The sequence below is a fragment of the Diadema antillarum genome, unplaced genomic scaffold (assembly GCF_040938485.1).
Source record: "Diadema antillarum isolate AM-2024a unplaced genomic scaffold, OU_Dant_1.0 scf00000075, whole genome shotgun sequence".
Taxonomy (NCBI): Eukaryota; Metazoa; Echinodermata; class Echinoidea; order Diadematoida; family Diadematidae; genus Diadema; species Diadema antillarum.
Genome location: NW_027270964.1, coordinates 4,587,904 through 4,614,298, shown reverse-complemented (window position 1 = coordinate 4,614,298; position 26,395 = coordinate 4,587,904). Strand labels below are relative to the sequence as shown.

The window sequence follows — 26,395 nt, the reverse complement described above, 5'->3', positions numbered from 1 at the left end:
TGGTTGGCAACTCATAATCAGAAGAGTAATGTTGGATCCGAAGAGTACAGCTATAGCGCCCCCTTTTGCCACTTGAACGTCCACTGTTTGCCAAGCGAGTTCATCTTGTCCGTGGAGTCCCACGACCATGCATTCCAGACCAAAGAACGTGTAGAACGAGTTTCTACGCTCTTTGCTCCAGACCATGCGCAAATTATACCAGTGACACAGGCCGCATCCAGTTGATCGATACGGATGATGTCTTCGTGAGCAGCTTTCAGGAGCCGTAATATACGGGGTGATTCCTTCGTCGCGGGTGTGTGCTCGAGAATGATGAAAGGTGAATGTAAGTAACCCTGTGTTTCTCTGACTTATTTTTATTTTGTGTCATCATCCATTGCCTTCTTTCGTTCTTGGGTTCTTCGGGTTTCTCACATGCATGGTGTACCAGGGTCCAACAGGGATTGGGAGGTGGGAGCTGGAGAGAACATCCCCGTGTGTACGGTGCTGTGCGCTGGCCGTTATCCTCAAAAGTGTTTGTCGAGTAGGCCTACTCATTGCTTCGTTTCCCATGCCGCCAAGGATCAAAGGTCGGTTACCATTATCTACATACATACAATGTACACGAATTTACTATCTCCCAGAACTATGACACTACTGTAATGATAATTGACGAGCAACGTGGATGAAGTATATAATTATTTATGATATATATGCTATCACTGACTTTGACCGAAAGATCGGTCTGTATCTGTCCGTCGGGAATGTTCCGCGGAGACTGCGTCTGGCATCACGGATCCCCTCAAGAGTCCTCCGGACAGACGAATCTTTCTATCACTGACTGGACTATGCCACGCGCCCTCCATTTGAAAATGTGATCCGTGCTTCAACTTTCAAGCAAAATTCAAGAAGCCAGGGCTTTAAAGGAAGCCAGGGCTTTAAAGGGATCGTATAGTTTTGGTTGAGACCTAACTTCATGCTGAGATAACGAGAAACCTCTTATAATATATGAACAAGCATGCACTTCCAAGAGGAATTCATTGTTTGAGATGAAAATATGTTTTGAAATGGCTGAGATATCCAAAACAAGGCAATCCTAATAAACGGTGGGTCCCACCTTTCATTACAATCGCCTTGATTTACTTTGTGTGTGGATGTCTCAGCCATTCCGAATATCCTCTAAGAATAGTATGCTTTGTACTATTTCATTAGTGGTTTTTTAGTATCTTGCAAAAAGTTAAAAGCCCAGTCCTCATCTCACCAATTATACCACGTGCCAGCAGGGACGTAGCCCTGAGACGCCTAGGTACTGCGTAGACAAACCATCTCGAGCAGAGACAGGTTGGGCGTTCGTCTTGAACAAGGCCTCACAATGTGAATAGAGCCAAATAAAGATAAGCGCGTAAGCCTCTGCTTTGTAAGAGTTTGTTTCACGCTGCTCTAGTGCGAGTCTCGGTCTATACAGTTCAGTCACCTCGCTTCTCTTCTAAAAACACTCAGCAAAAGGACCGTAACGTTTTGACGAAGGAGATCGGAGTCATTTAGATGGATAACGTAATGACGGGGGGGGGGGGCGGCGGTGGGAGTGGGAGGATGGACTCCGAGGGGAGGGGGGTAACGAGAGGAGAAGGGGGCTGCGGGCATCTCTTGATAGTGGAGTTTTACGATCACTCCTGCCTGACACGTCTCGGAAAATGTATAAACATTGTTTATGCGTTGATCGATAAACAGGAATTGTCCTACATCATTGTTGGAATAAAGTGAAGTAAAGAAAAATAATATACCGTCTTATAAAGATACATATAGGCACTTCTACATATCAGTACCACTATGGGCACTACTGACATTCTTGCTTTTAATACCGATAAAGGAGTGACATTGAGTGACGAGTCTGAAATTATTTAGACCTACTGAACTCTATAAATCGCGGGAGGTCGACATCCCGTTTCATTTTAGGCATCTTCACACATCATGAATCTTTATTCCTTACTTTCCAACTGCCATCTGCTTCTCACACTCATTACTTTTCAGCAGCAATGAAGTAGTACATTCTACCATCACTTCCTATTCAATATTCTGATCATGGCGGTCGTAGAGAACGATATAAAATATTTGGGTTTTTTTTTTCAAGATGATGACGGATATATCTTGGGAAAAGATGGACAGAAAGAAAGGAAGATTTCTCCGCTAGAATTAACCTGCTGCAATATTAGTTTGATTTTTACTAGCACTCCGTGAAACATCATCATCAACAACAACAACAACAAATGACTCTTGTTGCACTTGCTCGATATCGTCTTCAAATTTGCCGTGACAAACGGGAAAGCCTTGCAAAACAATAGCAAACAGATGTCATGGTTCACGGTTGCTTTTTCTTACTGACTATGTGATTTTGTTTCTGTTTTGCATTATTTCCCCTAACCAGGATGAAATTAGCGAAGCCTGAACGATATGAAACCAAGGCGGGACTACAATCTGTATTTAAGCTCGCCTCACACCTCATTGGTGAAAGAAGCCAGAAAGTGTCTGATGGGTACTGTAGCTGCCGCTTAGTGTTGATTCCTAATTCCCCTTCCGGCAAACATGTCACTTGCAATTTTGTATAAATGACCTAATTTTATCAACTGTCAATGAGAGATATTATATTTCATCGTGGCATGTCGGAAGGAAAAAATTCCATGCAGGATGTGTTGACACATGTGCACAAGTTGATAAAAGTATGTAAGTACTGTAGCTAACTGTAAATTACGAAAAATAGAACAGAGTGCTATCTCTAAATGTACAAATATTAATAAGCATTACGTAGATCGTGAACTTCCATGTTCACCTTCAAATTATTTTACTTTTAACATTGGTCTATTAATGTTTACCACTAGAAGAACTCAGTAAACCTTAACTCATTACCATAGGACGATTATTCATACTTCATAATTATCCAAATTTTACATTATTTCAACTTAAAATCTAATGTACTAAATCACGATATTTATTATACCGCATAATGTGTAAGCTCAAAGTGATTAGTTGTTCACATTTTTGCGAAACTGGGTCCAGCTCGTAGAGATGAATATAATACTTAGAACCTCTCAGTATTTGTAATGGTTATTATCTCTGTGGTTCATTTCGAAGAGATCTTCACGTTTTTACTAACATTAGGGTATGTCTATGTCCCATCTAGATCCACAGTATCCTCACCTATGATAGGTTGATACCCTCGTCGATGGGTGTGTGAGCGGGAATGTTTCCGTTAAAGGCACGGATATCTTGACACCCACAACCAGCTATCTTTAACTTCTCCCTCACCCACCCATGTCTCTATTTTCTGCCTTCTCTCGCTCCTCGCCCCTTTTGTTTGTCCTTTCTTCTGCCTTACCACCCGGCCCTTCTACGATCTTCATCGTCCTCATATTTTACACTGCTGCTATGCTTCTATTACGACTACTTTTGAGAAATAATATGTTCTGTCCTCTTTCTCTCGCTGTATAGTTATCATGAAATTCATGAATATCCGTCCGTATACTCATTCAGCTTTGTTTAAAAGGGATGGTGCAGTTTCGATTGGATTGAGGCTTCAGGTTTCCAACTTCTTATGGTGATATTTGTTGAAGATAATGTGAACCCTCTTATGAAATATCAAACAGCACAATAATTCTAAGAGAAATTCGTAGTTAATTTGATAAGAAACATATACATACTGTAGTGTTGAAATTGCTGAGATGGTCGCTTTGTTTTACTTTGTTTTTGGATTCAGCCATTTCAAAACGGATTCTCATCAAGTAAAATTCTGAATTCCTCTTAGAATGTACACTTATAAAGTCGTTACTAAGTATCTCACAAAAAGTTAGAAGCTGGATCCTCACCTCAACCAATACTTTACTATACCATCCCTTGACACTCTGTGCTGTTGCCATGAGAGTGATCATCGCACTTTACTGAGATATGGAGCAGGTCACAACAGAGTCAAACAAGGTCAGCTTTCAGTACTGTGGAAGTAGATCCATTGATGGTGACTCGCGTGTCTCCATGACACTCCGTATAAAGCCTCGCCCTGCCAGATTTAGTTTTCCTTCTTTTGGAATTTTCGTCGGTGGGCGGTGGTTAGTTTGTCCTACTTAACTTTCCAGCAATTTTCCACACCACTGTAAGAAATGACAGAGACGGTTTTGGTTTTAGTCTCCCGTCAAAACGAAAAGTACCAGGTCCATCGTGAAAATGAAAGCGTGTGCGCTTTTTAGTCATATTTCTTGCAAATTTAGGCAGTCACGTTTCCACACAATTGTTCACCGACTATCCGTCTATAGGTCTGTTCTGAGTACAGATCTCACTTATACGCCATGTCTACTTAAATCATGAATTTGCAGTCTAAATCACGGATTAATCAATATTCTTTGGATAGAGATATGTCGTTGAGACTCTATAGTGTGTTGATTGTTGGCAAATTATAATATCTGCATAATTAGATAATTTTCGTGAAGAACCAGTCAGCCAGTCGGTAGACGAAATCACGCGGAGAAAGGTAGATTAGATGATTCATTAATGATGATCAGTCGATAGATTTACACTCTTTTATACAGGAAAACTTGTATAAATCCATACAAATGTGAATTGTCAGAGCTGATCATGCCGTTAATGAAGGCGGAAAGTGGGATGGGGGTAGACTGTCCGTATTCTTGTGCTATTCAATTTAGTTGCGAGTTGTCAAATCCAGATTTCAGCCATGAAAACAAGAAGAGTAAATGAATAGGCCTACTAAGTGTCATGGAATTGACAGCGAGTGATTTTATTTATCAATCATAACATTTAAGAATAAGACTACTCGGCATTGCACAGGATTGTACTGCAATACGAATGAGCTCCTAGTAACAGCCTTTTCTGGAAAGCAAAGTTTAAAGCTTATCTTGCCCTAAATTACAGGAGCTGTACAGTATGTATTATAACACGCATTATGACGTCACGCATGTGTAAATCCTGACACGACGGCTACACAGAGTGAATGACGAATCGGTGTCCGTAACCGCAGTCATGATGTGCTGTGTATTACTCACCGCACTGGCCCCGTTTAACTCCCTCCCGTATAAAGCTTGGCGACTCGTGTTTGACCCATACATCAATTACGATTGTCGGTGATAGACACTTGAATGACATTATAAGGAGCGTATGATCTGACATGAACCTCTTTTATGAGATCCGAAATTATCAATGCGTTAAACAGGAGATTTCCTTCAGGTTTAGCGGCACCCTCCCCCCCCCCCCAAAAAAAAAAAAGAAAAGAAAAGATTTAGGCCTACATGTATGGAGAACTTTCGTGGAAAAAACGCCAGTTAGCTGACAAAAGCGTCGTCTGTGATATCAACTTATAGGAACACAATGGAGTGCATGATGCATTGTAGGCCTACATAGCATCAACTATGTAAAAATAGTGCCTATCCGTTATTACTTGGAGATTGCTTCATGATGGAGTGGATATTCAAGTCCCGACCTCTCCTCCTCCTGCCCATCCCTTGATAAACTCTGTTTTGTCTTTTTTATTTTATGTCATTTTTGTGTTCTGGAATTATTGCATGTGCTACGACTGTTGGTGAGTCATTGCCTGCTATGACATTTATACATTCATGAATTGTTGCTGTATCTTTAGTGCATACCAGTTAAACTGTCGTCATGTACCTTCACTTATTGTATTCTTAACTTGAAAAAAAAAATAAACGTAATCCAGGAAAATTCAGGGGTATGTGAGATTGCATAGAATATATTTTGCCACAAAATTCAATCCGCAAGTTCATGTTTCAGAAGTCGGACATGATATTCCCACACACAGAAAAAAAGATAATTATTACACACATACACACACACACACACACACACAAACCAAACACAAGATTTGCAGTCACATATTTTTGATAGGTACCTCGTTAATTGTGTCTTTTGTGTGTGTGTGTGTGTGTGTGTTTGCTTGCTTGTTTGTTTGTTTGTTTGTTTGTTTTGTTTGTTTGTTTTTGGAGAGGGAGGGGTTGAGGGGTGCGGGTAACATCTACCGGGAATATCCTTCCCTGTCCCTGATAATGTTCTTTCACTGTGTCCCCTATGCACACCCCTTCAATGCTGTCAAAACACTGTACAGGTGTGAATGGACCATCGTTAGATTCTAAATCAAATTACGTCCCGCTTTGTCACCGGAAATAAACGCTTTCACCAAATATCCATGTCTCTCTCGCCTCGATTTAGTCATTTTCCGTCGCCCGAGATTGAATGGTCAATGTTAGGCCTTTAATTGTGAATTATACCGTCTACCAGGCGGATTTTCGTTGAATTCTGGCATTTTATTATTGATTTTGTTTTCTCAAATGATTTGTTGTAGTTGTTGTTGTTGTTGTTGATGATTTTTTAAAGGATATTACAAGTCAAATCTTTCGTTCCCATGGGATTATTGGATATTACGATGTATCATGGTGAAATTTTAGTGTCGCCGTCATACCGTCCCTATTTTTTTTCTTTGTGAAGATGAGGAATGCTTGCTCGAAGAATAAGACTTTGTTTGAGTGACATCAGAGGCACAGACAGTGAATTAACCTCACCAATTACCTCCCCAAGCCAAGAGGGAGACTCTCGAAATGAACAAAGGCATTATCGTCCTTACATGAAAGGATCGGTTCAGATCAAGAGTTCTAACGGGAGGTCATGCCACAGAAGAAACCAAAACACAAAACCATTAGCAGAAGGTTGTGTACAGACGGCGCGGAAACAGCTATTGTTCAAACATCATTAACTGCGAATGGGACCAGTGAATGGGCGAGGTTATAACGATGCGTTTGGGGTTGGATACCAAAGTAAATCTTTTGGCTCCTTCGCATGAAAAGCTTTATTTTGCACTCCCTTAACAGTTCAAGCGATTAACCCCCTAGCTCCCCCTCCCTCTTTAGAGGTGTCTGAGCACAGGTCGTATAAAACGAAGAATGGTAATTCTGTCAATATTGAGATTTAGCAAATAAATATGTTGGTTATGTAGCAATTTAATCTTCATTAGCTTTCGCTAAATCTTCCTGTGATGTGTAAAATGTATCGATAAGATCTGCGTATACTTCTTCCCTAGAACACGTTTCAGGACTCTGCGATGTGTGGTTTCGTCCTCAATGGTGTTGTATGTGTATAATTACGTTGTATAACTATAATCACCAGTCATACATGTATGGCGCGCTGCATGGGAATCCTTGTTGTACGCGGTAGATAAGATTGTGTGGTATATTATTAGCATTAAAAGCAGTTTGACATGATAAGGTTATTTACAGAAATAATCAAAGAGCGCCTATTCAATTTGTCAAGTACTAAGGACAGTAGTGCTTGCGTTGAAAACTGCAAAAGAATTGTTTTCAGTAATTTATTTCTCTTCTTTTTTCTGGTGATATTTCCAACCTCTTCAGATCTATGATCATGGCTCTCTGGAGATTATCGTCTTCATGAAAATTTGAGGTCCCAAGAGGGTGTCTTTCATCGCCGCGTACAAGGCCTACCTATCTCTCACTATACTCGCACATCGAGGGGACGACGCTGTGCGGTCATTTCAGCCTACTGTGTCGTCTGTCATGCTATCAAAGCTGTGAAGGCGGTCGTGCGCTTTGGACCTGTCAATCTTCTCTGTATAGTGACCCAGTTCTCTCGGATTTGTGTGTTGCACATTGCACCTGCAGATTTGAAGTTTTGTAAGTACACGTTGTAATATCGACGTGCACTTACAGACTGTAGCACGAGTGATATTAATAACCAGGATTTGAACCTTACATACACACTGTAGGGATACTCATAAAGAGTCCGTGTTGCATTGATACAGGCCTACTGAGTTTGCATACACTTGCAGTGATGCTGAACTTCAAAAGGATTTTCTTTCGGACGCCTCGAAAGACAGTGACCCGAGCTCGCTGGTTAACGGCAATGTACATCTTCGTGTTCGTACTGATGGTAAACCATTGCAGTGCCGTGCTCGGCCTCCATCTCGACCTACTCGAGAAGCATCCGGACATGGGATTCAACCCCGAATTCATCCAAGCGAACACATCGGGGAAATTTTTGACTTGCAGGGACATCAGCCGCATGCAGCAAGTAGCTCCCATCGGTAAGGGCACGACGAAGGAGGTGTTTGGCGGAACCTTCCGGGGTCGAGGCGTGGCCATTAAAATGGTGACACCGTCGGTGAAAGACGTGCAACTCTGCTTTAACAAGCGGGCTTACAGGCAGAAGGAGGAATGTTACGAGTACGCCAACTACAAACTGATGAAGGAAATAGCTTACAGTCTGCAGCTTAGCAACGAACGAATCCTGAAGGTAATGACTGGTCAGCGGAACTCGAATATATGTTTGTATTACATGGTCGTTCAGTGTCACACAACATGTTTTGTTTTTATATTGCGATGTGAAGAATAATGTCTATGTGTCCAGGATGCTGCTAGAGTCAGGTAAACCCCCACCTGTGTATCTTAAAAGGTAGAATATCAGTCGATACCCCACCGCATAGCACAACATCGTTATATTATGCCATATACATGTAGGCCTACTTGAGCCATATCACAGCAAACAGGGTATATTCACACGTGTTCATCATCCACTGTCAATATTAGAAATCACGAACTTTACTATTGTTATTATTATGATTATTATGATTATTATTAGGATTATGATTATTTCTTTTCTTTGTCAGTATTGTTATTTATTCATATATTTGACCATACAATCGGTTGTAACATGTTATACATAGAATTTAGATGTTAAGGAGTGGCTCATGTGATAGGCGCACATAAAATTCTCTACTACACCGAGAGGCATGTGAGCCCTAATGTGTCACTCCCTAGCACATAATAACGATCGATATTCGAAACAAACCTGATGAATCAACATTGTCAATAAAGCAATGAATAAGAAAGTATTCAAATACAACAATGACGACATTTTTAATGTAATATCAAGATTTGTAATACAATACATGTATGCAAATCATCTAATGGCGTAACCATAGGCGCCGGAAGTGGGGGGGGGGGGGGGGGGGCGGGGGCCCCCCCCCCCCCCCCTATCCAAAAAGTGGGGGGGGGGGGGCAAAACGCATTTTTGCCCCCCCCCCCCAAAAAAAAATATAATAATAATAATGATAATAAAAATAAATGAATAAACAAAGAAAATAAAATAAATATGTATATATATGAATAAAAGGAAAAAAATGTGGCTACAAACGGCAGCTTTTGGACTGTAAAATGTCAAAATTTTCAAGCTCGCTCGCTTCGCTCGCTCGCATCCAGCAGTTGAGCCCGGTACGCCTCCCCCTTAATTTCTAAAGCGAAAAACATACCTACGACGGCAGTTGTTGGACTCTAGAATGTCAAAATTTTCAAGCTCGCTCGCTTCGCTCGCTCGCATTGAATCGTTATGCCATTCTCCTAATGTTGCTGACAGTAATTGCCAGTAGAACAATTGCGCCCGATGCCCCCACCCCTTAATTTCCAAAGCGAAAGATAAATATAGCTACAAACGGGAGTTTTGGGACTGTAAAATGTCAAAATTTTCAAGCTCGCTCGCTTCGCTCGCTCGCATTGAATCGTTATGCCACTCTCCTAATGTTTGCCAGCAGTTGCGTCAGATGCCCCCCCCCTTAATTTCCAAAGCGAAAGATATAGCTACAAACGGGAGTTTTGGGACTGTAAAATGTCAAAATTCTCAAGCTCGCTCGCTTTGATCGCTCGCATTGAATCGTTTTGCCATTCTCCTAATGTTGCTGCCAGTAATTGCCAGCAGTTGCGGCCGATGCGCCGCCCCATTAATTTCCAAAGTGAAAGATAAAGCTACAAACCCCAGTTTTGGGACTGTAGAATGTCAAAATTTTCAAGCTTGCTCGCTTCGCTCGCTCGCATTGAATCGTTATGCCATTCTCCTAATGTTGCTGCCAATAATTGCCAGCAGTTGCGCCCGATGCAAATACATTTATTTCAAAGCGAAATATGTAGCTACAATAATTAAAACTCCAGTTTCGGAACTGTAGAATATCAAAATTTTCAAGCTCGCTCGCTTCGCTCGCTCGCATTTTATTGTTATGCCATTCACCTTATGTTGCTGACAGTATATAATTTGTCGATCGTTTCACACGTACCGTCATTCCATAATCCATGTAAGGAAAACTTACAATGTTCCTCAATGACTGCGTTGTTGAATGTATCACATTCCGTAATGTATTGTAGTCCCATTATTGCTCACGCACACACGCACAAGCATACAGACCGTCGAAATTACTTTATGGTTCCCCCCCATGTTTCGACCCACCGTACGCTACTTTACATATATATATATATATATATAATAAATGTGTGTGTGTGTGTGTGTGTGTGTGTATGTGTATATTGTGTAACATATGCATGGTCTAATCTTGAGCCCCCTCCAATGTTTGCCCCCCCCCCCCCCCCCCCCCCCCCCAATCCAAAACTGCTTCCGGCGCGCCTGGGCGTAACCACATTCGATAGGATGTATGATGAAATAGAAAACAATACTGAAATAAAAGATTTGTAGTCAATTCTGCTCAATAAGAACTGCCTCATTCCTTTGTCTAGGTACATGTAAATGAGTAGTCATCTGACTGAGCAAATTTGAACAGGTGTATCTCTTTCAACGATACTGAGTAGTCTATTTGTCTAGCATTATTCGTGCTTATAATATTTCTGTTCTGTGTACGTTTATACACTGAACATGGTATACGTTGAAACGTGTTCAAGTATCGATAACGTTGTATTCTCCCCAGCGCCAGCTTTATGTCTAACTTGACCCCGATTTCTGGGGAGTGGAGCTGAGAGACCTGCTGAGGTCACACCGTGCCTTTGACCCTTGTACAACCCTCAAGAATAAACATTCTTCCTTTGCTACCACTGAGGCTCTAGGAATCAAAATTCCCTGGGGCCGAAATGGTTTAATTGTCCTCCCTGCTGCGCTGGGGTTTTCCTGGTGCCCCCTCTTGGTAGGATGGGGTAACTTACAATCGCATAACTGAGAAAAAAATCTCGACAGGGAGGCAGTGACTCCTGAACACCCTGAAAAACAACAACAACAACAACAACAAAACAAACAAACAAACAAACAAACAAACAAACAAATCGACACTACATCTCGCCTCTCCTTCCTATGCCCCCCTCCCCCTCTCTCTCTTTCTTTCTCACCATAATGTGTATTACACCAGAATGTGATCTTCACGTAAGTACGGACGTAATGCGTCTGTATCTTTCTCCCTCTATCTCTCTAAAAATTAAGATTTTGATGGGGGAATGATAAGGTTTACAAAACGGTATTTTAAGTTAGGCCCATTCAAATTCACTGTATGGTCTAGTCACTGGGGGATGGAACGAATGAATTTAAAGCTTCATGGCATGTTATAAACAAAAAAAGCTTAAAAAAGACGCTATCTTTATGTAAGGGGGGTGTTAGAGTATGTGTACTGTAGAATAAAGTCACTTGTCAGGATGGCTTATTCTCACCCCGAATACATAATTTCATCCAAATGGATATATCACACAGAAGCATTAAACAAACCAAATATGTGGGCGTCAAAGCAGTGACAAAGACAATGTGGTACACATTGGATTACATTAATCACCTTGTTGGTGTTGAGATTTATTCAAGGTCACGCATCAGAGCAATCAGTTTGATCTCTTTGAACCATGAAAAATAAAAAGAGTTATTATACATATACAAATGACAGAGATAAGAATGTACTCACATATAAGTCCACTCTGAATTCAATAAAGGGGATTGGGTCATGCACTACCATTCAATTTTCGCGCAAAATGCTCACAAATACAGTTCTCGCGGTCGACTTAACATGCTAACTGATGGCGAATCTCGTCGGAGCGCTCAGTTCATGAAGTGACGAGGAGCCGCGAATGATGACTTGAAGACATCTCTGCGTTGAGTTGACTCACACATACAGTTGGGGGGGGGGGGGTTCAAGTCCAAATGAAAGTTACTTCGGGATTGCTGCACATTCTGAAAGCTGCATGTCTGGTCCTCAAAACACTAAGTAGTCATTTGACTCTTCCTTAGGTCGACCAACATGATAACAGACCATTTCGAATGTCCAGTAAAGCGTCCAGAAAATATCATTCGAAACATCTATACAGTTGGGGGGGGGGGGGTCCTCGTCCAAATGAAAGTTACTTCGGGATTGCTGCACATTCTAAAAGCTGCATGTCTGGTCCCCAAAACACTAAGTGGTCATTTGACTCCTCCTTAGATCGACCAACATAATTATAACAGACCGTTTCGAATGTACAGCAAAGCGTCCATAAAATATCATTCGAAACATCTTATCAACTTTGAACTGATGTACAGTAGACATGACTTAGTTATGTCAAGACGGAATTCGGTGTATAGATGCAAAAGGTTGAGTTTCTCCACTAAAGCATTCAAGTATATAACAGCTTGGTCTCTGAGAAATTTGAACACGTCCTTCCACTTCACAGGGCTTGGGGAGAGGAGAGCAGGGAGGTGGGAATCCACCTCCCTGGGGAGAGAGACTGATTCGAAGTCTTTTTTTCCAATATATAGGCCCTACTATCATATATACTTTCCTGTTCCTACTATCCCATAATACTTATCTCTGGTATCGTACCCAAGCTTTCCTGACTAACCCTTCTCAAAGAAACTTTATACAAAAACTTTATACAAAAACTGACCATGAATGGTAAGGGAGAGAGAGAGAGAGAGAGACAGAGAGAGAGAGAGACAAAGAGGCAGAGGGAGAGATGGGAGAGAGAGAGAGGGGGAGGGAGAGAAAGAGACTTAATACAAAGCATTTTACATGTATGCTCTACTCTGGTTCTTTGTACGGCATCACAAAGTGGCAAACTTCAAAGTAACGTAGAACAATACCAGCCACTTTTATGTGGTTTTCTATCTCTAAGTCACTGTCCAGTCATTGCCACTGTCCAGTCATTGCCACTAAATCCACTATTCAAGTAGGGTGGCAGTACCTCTTTTGTTTCATAAACTCATTCAACCTTTAGGTTGCGTGGTGGCACTATATAATACACTATGTACCAAGCAGCTATTGTATCTTGGTAATGAATAGATTCCAGCTTTCTGGTTCCACAAACACTATGTACAGTAAAATGGGCAAGTTGCTCCATAAACTTATATGACATGTCTTGGCATGAAAGCTACTCATATTCCAGCCTTCCGTCATTACAATCTCTACAGTAAAGTGGGCTTGTTACTCCACCACTTTACATTTAGAGAGTGGGAAAATGGATTCCCAGATCCGTTAAGACTATAAGTTGATACGTAATATTGTGATTCCACAGTTTCAAAAAAAAAAAAAATGATAAAGAAAGGCGCGAAAGTCAGAGAACGCTCAGAACCCAAAATAAAGCGAGTTTACCAAGATTACATTGTAGGCCCCATGAACGCAATTGTTCGGTTTTACCATGCAGTCGGATGTATAAAAAAAAAATGTGGAAGGAATCAGTCATTATTTTTTCTCTTTTCGTTACGTTTTAAAAGTCAATTCATTCTAAAGTATTCACAGGTGTTCTTTATTTGGCTATCCGCCAATTCACCACGCCGAATCAAGCCGAAACATGTGAACTACACCACCGTGAATTCCCTCAATCTGGAACACAGCCGTTTGCCAACACGAGTTCTCCGACTCACTGTCGCGCAATGTCAATGTTGAAGGCATTATGCAAACAGTAATCTCTCTGTACACGGACACGAAAAACACTTAATGTTGACGAAACTTACGCCTGAAAGGCTCCATATTGTGTTAGAGCACGAGGAATGACATAATCGAAGCGTGAAATGGCAATCGGTGTCTGGAGACACTTTTTTTTTGTTAAATCATACCCCTGGCAATTGTTCTGAAACCTTTGTTGTCGGTTGAGTGAAACAAGGTGTCAAAGTCTTAAAATCAAACCACACCAAAGCATGTCGTTCGGTAAATTTGTTCAAGGGTTAATAGTGTGAAGTATTTGAGAGATTACAGTGTGGTCTCTTCTCATCTGTAAAATAATACAGTCAGTCCACTATATTTGTACCGTAGGGTACCTACAGCAGTAGGGTACCTACAGCAGTGCCCCTCCCCTGTGGTGATGTCCTCTTTTCAAAAGTCCCTCTCAACCACAAGCTTTCCTATTATTTTGTTAAAAATACTGATGTAACAAATGCTATTTTGATCATGCTGTTTTGATCGGTTTTCTTTCGCTGTTGTGAGCAAGTCATACAAATTACTGTGTTGTTACTGTGTGCCACGTTTGGGCAACTACTAAGTAGCAGCTAAAGAAAAGGGGTTTATAAAAAGTTTCCCACTTTTCCAAATTTTCATATTGATTTTGCGGCAAGGTTTTAGTGCGTGCTTGATATGTGTGGTCATCTTCTGGTTGTATTTCTTGTGTACATAAAATCGCTTTCAGGGCCTTAAATAAAGGACAGAGCTAGTGTGATTGAACAACTTGCCGCTCTTCAGCACAGGCTACAATAGCTGTCTGTAATACTAAGTTTTATCCCAATCAGAATTAGAGAAGATCTGACCTGTAACCTTCTGTGCCTTAACAAACCCGGAGAGCCTTCCGTGCATCACAATCCGAGAGTGATGACATGCGAGCAGGCAAAGTAGATATATCGAGTGTCATGTCACTGTGAGATAGTGTAGCCACAAAACTCTGAAGAAGCTGTGATACGCGAGCTGACTGACAATTCAAATACGAGTTCTGAACCTGAAGTGAATATCAAACATTCAGGTGCGGATGCCTCCCGTACTGAAATCGAGTAGGCCCACTATACTTTATAAGGGCAGCTTTGCCGGAACGAGACGTCCTGTTTCTCTAAATGTTATTTAGGTTACTTAGCAATGTGCAGAAAACTATTCTAAGCCAAGTTTCACTTAATTGAACTTGGAATTGTTGCATTGATGTATGCTATGCATTATGAAGTTTCAGCGAAATAAGTGGTTTATGAAATCAGGTATAAAAAGAAAATGAGTATTTTCCTGTGTTTACGCGCTCGTGAAATGTCAGCTCGTAGACAACATGGCATAGTCATGCCGGACTGGTATAGAGCATTATGTTATGATTTATGTGTATTCTCCAGAGAACAGCTATGCTGTCGATTCCCGATCAGATTGACCTCACAGAGACCTTAATTTTCCGTATTTAAGGGTCATCTTGATTTGCGGCCTTGTACCATGATATAACAAATATAATTTCTGTATTAATATACATTAATGTATTTCATAAAAACAACACCAGAACGTTAAATGCTTCTACCTCAAGTAAATCAAGAACTTCACAATTCAACAGGTCATAAAAGTTTATTAAGTATAATTACACGTGTAGCAAGCATTAAGACGGCAAGGATGACATTTTTTTTTTTTTGTAATCAGTTGCGTCTTTCATTTTCACAGCTCCTTGGATTCTGCGTTCGAGGCGACGCTGTGACGGGGTCTGTACGCGACCAGGGCATCGTTTCTGTGGTCGAGGTTGGGAAGAAGCTCAGCGAGTACCGACTGAAGCAATTCACCTGGGCTGAAAGACTACAGGTTGGTTCAAGACACGCTGAAGTAGACCAAACAAGGGTTTGCTTATATTTTATAGCAAACCATGACTGGGATCGGTGGACTTTGAACTTTGTTCCATTCCATGTAGAGCTACTTGTATTTTCCGTAGAATAGGATCAGAACATGTATGACATTATGCAGTTACCGTATGGTATGCAAAGAGGTTCAAGAGCTGTAGAGTTCCCACTCGCTATGTAGGCTGTGCTTAGTTTACTCTTGAAGTTGTCCGTCTTGGGTCACTAAAGAACTTGAATTGTAGAAATTCTCACGTTCTATCTCTCATGATGATTAACGCGCCGAGTGATTATCCCGTCGAGCAGGTTTTGATGGGCGATGACGTCATCGAGATGGACATTACTCCAAAGGCTCATCGTCAAACGTCAGGTTTCTCAGTTGTCTTTTCATTTACTGAAGCAAAAGAAAGCTGTTGAATGTCAGTACTTTCGAATATTTTTTTTTGTTGTTGTGAATACATGTACTGTATAAAGAATGAAGACTGTGCATAAACCTGCAAGACGGAGGGAGGGAAAGGAATTGTTGATTAATCACTGAAAAATATAGATCAAAGCCTGCACTATATGCCTATACTCACCAATTTCATATCCTGGAGACTCAACACAGCTTCGTGCTTTTTCAATTCAATTCAATTCAATTCAATTCAATTCAATTCAATTCAATTCAATTCAATTCAATTCAATTCAATTCAATTCAATTTCATATCCTGGAGACTCAACACAGCTTCGTGCTTTTCATTCTTTCTTTCATCGGAACTTTGAATAACAAAGAGAGGAAAGAAATCGTGTTATAATTCCTCTAACACGAAAGAGAACATGCTTGCTATCTATGTATTTCTTTACATTTTTTTGAAAAAAGAAAGAACACAAGTTAGAAGGAAAGAAGAAAAACGAATACACAGACACCCGAAATAGAACTCGGAAGTGAAAGATAGAAATAACAAGAATATAATGATTGCACAAATTTGGACACTCGTTGTACGAGCTCAGTGTAGTGACTTGAAATAAAATCGAAGAAACAAAATATCTCACCCATGGTGACTCAACACAGTTTCCTTAACCCTAAAAAGACTGGGCTATTTTGGTAGCCCGAAAGACTGGGGGGAGGGGGGGGGGGGGGCTAAGGCCCCCCCCCCCCCCCCCCCCTTAAGATCTCGGTCGTGGATCGCGCGATCGCCGCGGAAATTTGCACAATGGTAGTGTGCGATGTTATCTACAAGATCGTATATCTAAATTTTTCAAAATAGTCTTCTTTTATTTTAGTTTGATTAATTATGCTAATTTATGCATGGAATCAGACTCTTTGATCTAAATCAGTAAATAAAGCTCCAAAAGTGCTCATTTTGTATCTAGTTATTCTTTGTGGCATTCTTAGCAAATGTACTTGAAAAAAAATTCGGTATCAAATTAATTTCTTATTTATTTTATTGTTTTATGAATTTCTTATGTATTTCTTTGTTTTTTCAACCTTTTGTTTTTGTTGTTTTTTAACAAAATTTGTGGCAGACACTTTTCGAAGCATAATACTCCTAAAACAAATTAATTATAGCCATTGAGAGTAAAAATAAGCATATTTATATGAACCATGTGAAAAAACTCAATTTGCATTGACTTTGTACACAAAATCACATTTTTGAGCCATTTTCGGACTCACGTGCATACAAAAAGTTATGTAACTTCAGAACCGTCCCCTCGGGCATCACAAATGTGGTGTCAAAATGTGCGGTAAACTCGAAAGAAAAAAGTCATACAGCATCGCAGCGAGAGCATTGCGTGTTGCAGAGTAATCGCGCGAAATGTCGAGGGGGAGGGGGCCTTTTAGGCCCCATCCCCCCCCCCCCAGTCTTTTTAGGGTTAAAGACACCGCAAGTCTCTCGTGGAGTCGGGCCCAAAATCTCCGACCACGAGATAACTTGCTAAATCTAGGCAATTTGATCGGAAGCGTATAACAGCAAGAACGAATTCACTAGGAAGAAACCACTTGAACATATTGAACGAGTATCGTTGTTTTATAAACAAATATGTTGCAAAGTTACATTATTACATGCTGTATTATACATTGTACGTCGCAGATCGTGAAAAGAGCACTCGCTGTACGCGCGGCGCGTTCTTGAGGACAAACCAAAGAGATTTGGGACAAACGCTCAGTGGCGTATCTAGGGAAAACGGCGCCCGGGGCAAGCGCGAAAATTGCGCCCCTAATTTTTTGAAAAAGTGTTCAACCCCAACCCCATCCCGGTAGGGACTTTAAACAAAGTCCACATGATATGCTTTTTCAAGCACTTAAAAGGGTTCTTTTGAGGGTGATTTAAATGTAATGAATTTTGATAAATTTTGGCGAGCGAGCGCAGCGAGCAAGCCGAAAATTTTGTTATTTCAGCTTAGAAAACAATGAATTCTTGTCATTTTTTGCTAATCAAATCTTACAATTCCAATCAAGATATAGTGACGGCCTTATAGATAACGATTTATACCAACAAACTGCATTCATGAGGAATTTAAAAAGTACTCTAAATTAGTACGCCCGATTTAGCCGAAATTTGTATATTTCCACGTCATCATCACGTTTTGTTCTTATCTCTTTTTTCTTTTTCTTTTTTTGGGATAAATTTTGGCGAGCGAGTGCAGCGAGCGAGCCGAAAATTTTTTGTATTTCAGCTTACAAAACATGGAATTCTTGTCAGTTTTTGCTTATTAAATCTTACAATTCTAATCAAGATATAGTGACGACCTTATAGATAACGATTTATACCAACAGACTGAGGACTGAGGACTAAAACTAGTACTCTAAATTAGTACGAGCGAGTGAGCCGAAATTTGTATATTTCCGCGTCATCATTACGTTTTGTTCTTATCTTTTTTGATTTGGGTTTTTTTTTGCGCCCCCCCCCTCCCATGTTCGAAACCGTTGGCGTCCTCTCTTGATCCAATCGGCGATCGCTTCAGACACGAATGAAATTGCAGCCGCTGCTCCGTGTAACATTTTGCCTGCTAAATATAAAATGACATGTGTGAACACAATAGACATTGTCATTTTGTCCGCGTCATCATCACGTTTTGTTCTTACCTTCTTTATTTATATAGATTTTGGCGAGCGAACGCAGCGAGCGAGCCGAAAATTTTTGTATTTCAGCTGACAGAACATGGAATTCTTGTGTGAACACAATAAACATTGTCATTTTGTCCGCGTCATCATCATATTTTGTTTTTATCTTGTTTGACTTGTTTTTCTGCCCCCCCCCCCTTTTCCGGGTGATTTTTTTTTCTTCTTCTTCTGTTCTTTCTCCTTCTTCTTCTTCGTTTTTTTTCTTTTTTTTCCTTCGTTTTTTGCGCCCCCAAGGAGTGGCGCCCGGGGCACGTGCCCCCCTTGCCCCCCCCCCCCCCCCCCCCCCCCTAGATACGCCACTGCAATGCGCACATCATTACGTCAAGTCCAGCATCTTGATAGGTATCATATTATATTATATATTCACACGTACAAAACAGCGGGTTACCGAGCGCTCTAATTCAGAAATAAGAGCAAGATTTCTTGGGTTGATCGCCCTGCTGATCGCGCTTATTTTCTTTTTTTCTCTTCTTCCTTTTGTTTTCGTTTTTTTTTTTTTTTGGTCGCGTGTGAATCCCCCTATTAATCCACTCAGGGTATTCCAACCTGTTAGTTAATTTTTATAAAGATTAACAAAACGATTTCACTCGTGCACTCGTGCCTTTGATACCACCTTTTAATACTTCCATGTTTCTACATTATAAGCACGTATAAACTCTTTTTGAAGTATAACACCATGTCGGGTATGGTTTGTTTGTTTACATGGAATTAGATTCTCCCTGTATAAAACGTATTGAAATCAACAGTAAAAACCCGTTCAGAAGTATATGTGCAAAGTGTAAATTAGATCTATGTGCTGTGGAAGTGTTTGAAATTTTGTACCTCAATGGAAAGCCGATTTCATCTCTTTCCCCACATTAATTTCCGCCATTGAATCTGATGTTGTAATTATATTCATCTTCAAGTACAGTTCCTGATAGATGGATATGTTCAGTTGCTGTTCGGACATGTCAGGTCGAGTAACATTCATTTTTATTTTATCAATCTTTGCACAATTATTTCGCGTAGCCCCTTGCTTTAGCCTACCATTATCTGATTTTGTACCGCTCATCATTTATAGATAGGGGTAGCAAAAAGTCACTACCATGCACGATAAAGAAATATCTTCCTTTGGAGAGTGACTTGTCAGTCAATAACTGTCTGCCTTTCTGTGGGGCAGATCCAGCTTGGTACATATATTATATACTGTACTTTGAATGTTTTTGAGTGGTGGCATTGAAATGGGTTCAAAGGGAATAAAACTGTAACGACTCCATCTCTTGAACATGCTAGGCGTAAGAAATTGACCAGAGCTGTGTAGTGGGCTGACGTTTTGTAATTCTCTCTCTCTCTCAAAAACAAAAACAAAAACAAAAACAAAAGCAAAAACAAAAACAAAAACACAGAAAAAAAAACACACAAAAATAAACCAAAGAACAAAAATCGGTCATTTGGAAAACACTTTAAATAAGTACATGTAACTAAATAATATCCAAGCACACGTTGAAAATACCCATCTCCTATAGGATCACAATAACCTAGTAAAACGTCCTATCAGAGGGAGTAATTCATGTTAAGATTGTGACTGCCAGTACATGTCTTGATGTGACCTCTGGCTAAAACTCCCTCTGGTCCGTATAAAACGTGACGCTGCGCTTTCATGTGCCGACTTTGAACTTCAAAAGCTTGCGTGGTTCGGAAGTGACCGTCATTTCCTTTGCATCATGGGAAGGGGTCTCGCGGGGAATGGGTATGTATCATAAATAACCCTGACGACTCAACAAGCGCGTATCTTGAAGAGCTGACTGCGAACATAAACACAATGATGGTTTCCATTACAAAGATAGTATAAGCCCACTTTAATACGCACACATGTTAATTCTGTAATGATTCTTATACTTTTTAATGTGATTTCAGGTGTAATGGGACATTACAATAACAAAGAATTTTGCTTCAATCTTGGTCAGAATAGGGCGACTTGATTTGTTATACGAAATATCTCATCTGGGGCAGATCCAGAATTCTATAAAGGGGAGGCACCTTGACAAAATTGAATGGGGAGGGGGCGCATGCACCTCCATTTTTTCTTTTTATGTCTTTTGTTTTTGATAAAAAATAAAGAAGGGGCGCACGCCCGGTCCACCCCCTCTGGATCCGCCACTGACTGTGATGAAATCCATATAGGAACGATTGCAGCTAGCAATGGAGAGGGAAAATTTTTATTGTAGATGTCTCCTCAAAGCCTACACTTCAAGGCGTGTCATCGATATATTTTTTTTTCTTCTCTCCCCTACGTCAAGGTCGGGAGCGACATCGCGGAGTTGCTCGTATTCCTGGAGAACTCGCCGCTTGGTTCACTGGAGATCGGAGACCTCAAACTGAGCCAGTTCATCATGGTCGACGGCAGGATCAAGTTGGGCGATCTCGATGACATGTCCAGCGAGGAAAGGCGGTGTCAGAAGTCACGTGATTGTGGGATACTAGGCGAGAACGCGGGTATGATACTGCGTGCTTTGCTTGATGAGATGTTTTTTAGCTTCGGATTTTGAAGGTAGTTTTGTTCTGGATTAGTTAGAGAGTTAGGTAATTGGTTCTATTCTTGTATTGTGCGTGGAAGGACTGAAACCGTCTAGCATTTTCTGTTTGCTAGTAGGGTATACATTTTGTTTGCTGTGGAGGTATACGTCTGAGATTCGGGTGCGAAGGAGACTGCACTTGAATGGTGAGGCGACCACTGATCTCTCAGAAATCAGTGGAGGGTATAATAGCCGGCCAAGTTTTCGTCCTTGCTCTTATGGTTGCCAAATTAGCTAAATTAAAGGGGATGGCTAGTAACTGATCAGTGGAAATCAGTGGGAATGCTGGGGGATGATTGTTCCAATTTTTGTGGGATTCATTTAAGAGTACATTATACGTCTATTGTTGTGTGAAAATTATTTGCTTCAGAACGGTCTCATATTCAAGTAATGTGCAGTTTAATGCCCCGTCACTGTACAGGCATGCTAACCTGGAAACATTAAACTGCACATTACCTGAATACGAGACCATTCTGAAGCAAATAATTTTCACACAACGATAGATATATAATGTACTCTTAAATGAATCCCACAAGGATTGGAACAATTATCCCCCTGCATTCCCACTGATTTCCACTGATCAGTTACTAGCCATCCCCTTTAAGAATGTGTGAAACATTTGCCTAGTGCAATGGTACGATAAAATACACTTTGAAGTATTGGTAACTCGCACTTTAGATGAAACACGTTCCTCACCGTTTCAGAATCAAGTTGTATATGTTTCGCTTTACGAACAGTTCTGCATGGGTTATATTAATTTTTGTCTTGCAATCTCATGAAAATCAAATCGATATCAACGAGCAGAATATACACCAAATTAATCAGGTGAGACATTGATAATTTCTTCAATATGTTATTCTTTTTTTTTTTGAAATGTAGTATTCTTTTTTTTCAGTTTCGTGCGTGTGCGGTGAGAGTTGTCAAATTTCAAATAAACGTTGTAACTATTCATTCCACTTTCTGCGGACTATATACAGACATTTTTACCCCTGACGTTTGCCTTGCTTCGAACCTTTTCTTACAGGAATCGAATGCCTGAACTCTACCTGCATGGGGATCAACGCCAAAGCCAATGTACTCCTTGCCACTATAGAAATTTTGGAGCCTCTCTTCGCCAACCCGCCGGACAGAATCAAGGGAAGGATAGACTTGCTTCTCAAGAAACTCATGAACTATCAACTAGACGCGAACGAACTTCATCAGTCGCTGGTCGACTTGGCTGATGTGTTTTCAACATTGTCGTGACTTTGAAAAAGAACAGAACTGCTGTCCAGGAGGCCTAGTTTTACTACCGTGTGTCTAAAAAAAACTATACACTTCCGAAATGCCCGCCGAAAAAAAAAATATACACTTCTGACGGAAAGTTTAAATGTATGGATAGCTCATGGACTCAACTTTCATATGACACCAAAAAGTCTGAAAATATTTCATGCTTAGATGAGCACTGCTCACTTTTGTAAAGGGTATGAAAATTCGGCTGCGCAGGGATTAGCCTTCCAATTTTGCGAGAGGAGAGTCCGTTGGAGCTTACAAAACTGAAGTTATTAAATTCATGATCAATTGCAATCTGTGGGAAAAGATTTATTTGTAAGGATAGTTACAATATGGTTTCATCTTTCATATGACACCAAAATACATTCTGCTACCATAAAAGAACGCTGCTGTGGTGTGAACTAAGGCCTCTCCATCTTTGGTTGTCAGTCCAACACTCCAAGATGAATTAGGGCTGAGTAACAACTTACAGCTCTTAATTTATTCGTAATGTACAATGTATCATGATCAAGTGACACACTGTTACACACTGTTAGATTTTTTAACATCAGTGTCTTTGAATAAAAACCTCCACCCCACATTGAACATCGTTCTCATTGATTTACTTGGCCAGGTAGAGATTATGTTACATTGAATATTCAAATGGATTGTCAAAAAAAAAAAATGTCGATGATGTCAGCTATTTATTCTTTATAGGTCAATGGGTAACCTAAATAAGTAGTCAATTTTCTGAGAACAACTGCAATGTAAGGCGAAGGTTTTCATTCAAGTCACAGATGTAAAAAATAAGAGTTTGTAACATGAAAATTGCAACATGAACCATCACCTCATCCTGACTCATATGAACACATCATTGAGTCTACCAGAGAAATTTGCAATGCTACAATAAAATAAATGCAACTGGGGTTTACTCATGCATTAAAGTTTGGTTTAATAACCACAAAATTCACTCAGGAAACCCAATCTGATCGCATTTGATCATGAGTTTATCATATCAACTTCAGCTTTGTATAAGCTCCAACGGACTCACATGTCGCAAACTTCAAATGCTAATTCCTTCGCAGCCTAATTTTCGTACCCTTTGTAGTGAGCAGTACTCATTCAAGCCTGAATTATTTTTAGACTTTTTGGTGTCATATAGTGTCGTCCATAAGCTATCCATACATATAAACCTTTTCCCCCAGAATCATTATATTTCTTATTTGGCAGCTATTTCAAAAATGTATATTTTTTTTCGAGACACCCTGTATACCAACTCCATCATGCTGCGCTGCGTACTACCATGGACCTACTACACATATGGACCATGAACGGAGGTCTTTCTTTGATCCAGTGTTCACCACCGCCACCGTACCTGATTATGTGCATTTTAATGAGTACATTCAGACGTTTGGACAATGACGATTGTGTAATCGTGCATCATCACTGACAAAAGAACCCGGTTTTCCTCATTTCGGTCCTATTTGGCTGAGGTGCCTTTTCAGACTCAACTGCCTTTGAATAAACACCAATGATGGGGAGCAGCAAACCTGAAACAAGGACAAATTTTGCGTCACAAAATTTGTAATTACTGAAGCGGCCACTTGCGGCCATGCATGTCACATCCCTGAATGGCAAGACAAGCATGTCTTCTACTGTCACTGCCCATTTTTATTCTGAAACAATGTGCGACAAATGGGGAAAAATAGATTACAAATCACAGTCAACCTGCTTAATTACTTGCTTTTTCATGTAAAGTACTTACATTTCGCAAATGAAATTGCTTTAGCGATGATTTCGCAATATGCACTACAGCTGCACATGCATATTTCTTGATTTAAGAGAGTTATTATCTTCTGCGCACGTAGTTTTTAGATTTCTCAAAGCGCCGTCTTGTTTTTATCCAGGCTGGCTGTCGGTGGACAACACTGGATCAAAGCAGGAAAGCATGTTCAAAATGTTTTTGTGCCGCTTTTGACAGAAACAGGTGCACGAATTAATTAACGAGCGATGAATGTCCATGTGTAGTAGGTCCATGGTACTACTAAAATGTATTCGCAATAATTGTGATCCCAACAGACCACTGTAGTACTGTAGTGAAGATGAATTCTCGCTCTGAGTGGCCTTCTGAGCAATGTAGGGCAACCCATAACGTGCCTCAATCATTCAGAAGAAAAAATACAAAATGGAAAAAATACTATGGGTCAGGGGCTTTGTGTGTGCGTATGGGTGTGTGTGTGTGTGTATGTGTGTGACTTTGTTGTGTGTGTTTAACATCATTACGGAACTACTGGTCCATGATCATTGATTCGCTCCAAATGACTTTTCACATGAAAGCAATATTTTGTCTTTGTCTCTATGTAGTTCAGTGACAAAACCATTACACTCAGCACAGTGAACTTTGTTGATCAAACCGAATGTGCCTGCAAGTCGTAATGAACAAAATGATTTCAACCATGTTTGCGAGACCAAACATATCACACTTTTGGTGAAATTCAGTGTTGATTTACACTTGTCATTTTGTCTGTTTTGCTTCGTCGGAGTAAAATGCCGTGTGGCAGGGGTTGTATAGTAGCGTCTTATGTCAAGACTTCATCGGTCAAATGAAATGGTTCCCTTCATTGCACTACTCGTTGCCAAGGTATTGTATCCTGGATATGATTATGAACAATAAACACCAAAGAAACAGAAAGAGAAAATATGAATATGTATTTCAGACTTCTGATAATAACTGACCAACGATTGAAGAGTGATTCTCGACATCTCAGAAAAATGGTTGTCCGAGTTTCTCGTGCGTATTGAATTTGACCACTGCAGCCGTTTATGAACAAAAGAATAAGCACATTTTGCTTTTCTCAGAAAGTATTTCTTGCCCTTTGCTAGCTAATAGGGGTAAGACATCAACCCTGTTAACTAACATAGGTTGCAATTTTTGCATTTTGAGCAGAACAACGTCATTACCTTGTAGGCAGAGCGCATGTTGGGTTTTTAAATTCACTGAGATAAGCATCTGTGATGTAATCATTATTCAACTAATCTTTGTAAAATGCTGCTTGCCAACACATCCACATGACAACAGTTAAAGTGGTATTTGGCAATACATGTAATAGAAAACGGTTGTTTATGTGCTTTTGTGTACATTTCCTATGGAAAACAGTGCTCTGTCATGAAAGTCATGAAAACTTGATTTTTCCAATTAATCACTTTCATTGATTAGTTTTGTGCTAATTATGGTAGAAAAGTGGTCAGTGACAATTTCCAATAGAAAAACAAAGAAAAAAACAAAAGTTGAAAAAGTTGAAAAACAAAGAAATACATAAGAAATTATGAAAAATAATAGAATACATTAAATTTCACCTAGAACAGCCACTTTTCGTTCCTGTTAACATCTTGATTATGTTTTAGTATGTCATGAGGATCCTGAAAATGTAAGTTTCGAGGAGTCCTGGGGGGATGCACGGTGACCCCCCCCCCCCCCCCCCCCCCTTAGGTACATAAGTATTGCCGAAGGAAAAATCCTTTGCAGGACAAAACCACCTTAAACTATACTAGTTTTCGACGTTGAGGGGGTTAATATCCTGAATAGCGATATGGTACGGGCAGAGGGTCTGGAAGCCAGACTAAAATCTGCTGCGCATTTGGTCCAGTTTGCGTTGACACGGAGAAAAGGCCGAGACCACCTCCAGAACGTGGCCAAATGCGCGGCAAATTTGGGTCCCGCATTTGGCCTTTTGCGCGTTTACACTGAAATGAACGCTCGGCCGCGGTCAAGCCGCGGCCCAGCCCCGCACTGTAAACGGGGTCCTATAATGACAGACCATTGTGGTCACCAGGTCTACGCAAGTTCATCCTTTCGTTTGAATATGACTGATGAATTCCATGAATATTTACATTTGGCAAGCTAATACATTGTGTTGCTTTAAAA

At 40.4% G+C, this 26,395-nt stretch overlaps 1 protein-coding gene across 1 annotated transcript; it reads left to right on the top strand.

Annotated features, from left to right (window-relative positions):
• Positions 1-152: 152 nt before the first annotated feature.
• Positions 153-24,308, top strand: LOC139717427 (extracellular tyrosine-protein kinase PKDCC-like). Its single transcript, XM_071628927.1, has 5 exons — positions 153-325; positions 7,395-8,292; positions 15,392-15,526; positions 20,944-21,139; positions 22,244-24,308. The coding sequence occupies exons 2-5, from the start codon at positions 7,831-7,833 to the stop codon at positions 22,462-22,464; spliced, it is 1,014 nt and encodes a 337-aa protein (XP_071485028.1). The 5' UTR covers positions 153-325; positions 7,395-7,830; the 3' UTR covers positions 22,465-24,308.
• Positions 24,309-26,395: the final 2,087 nt, after the last annotated feature.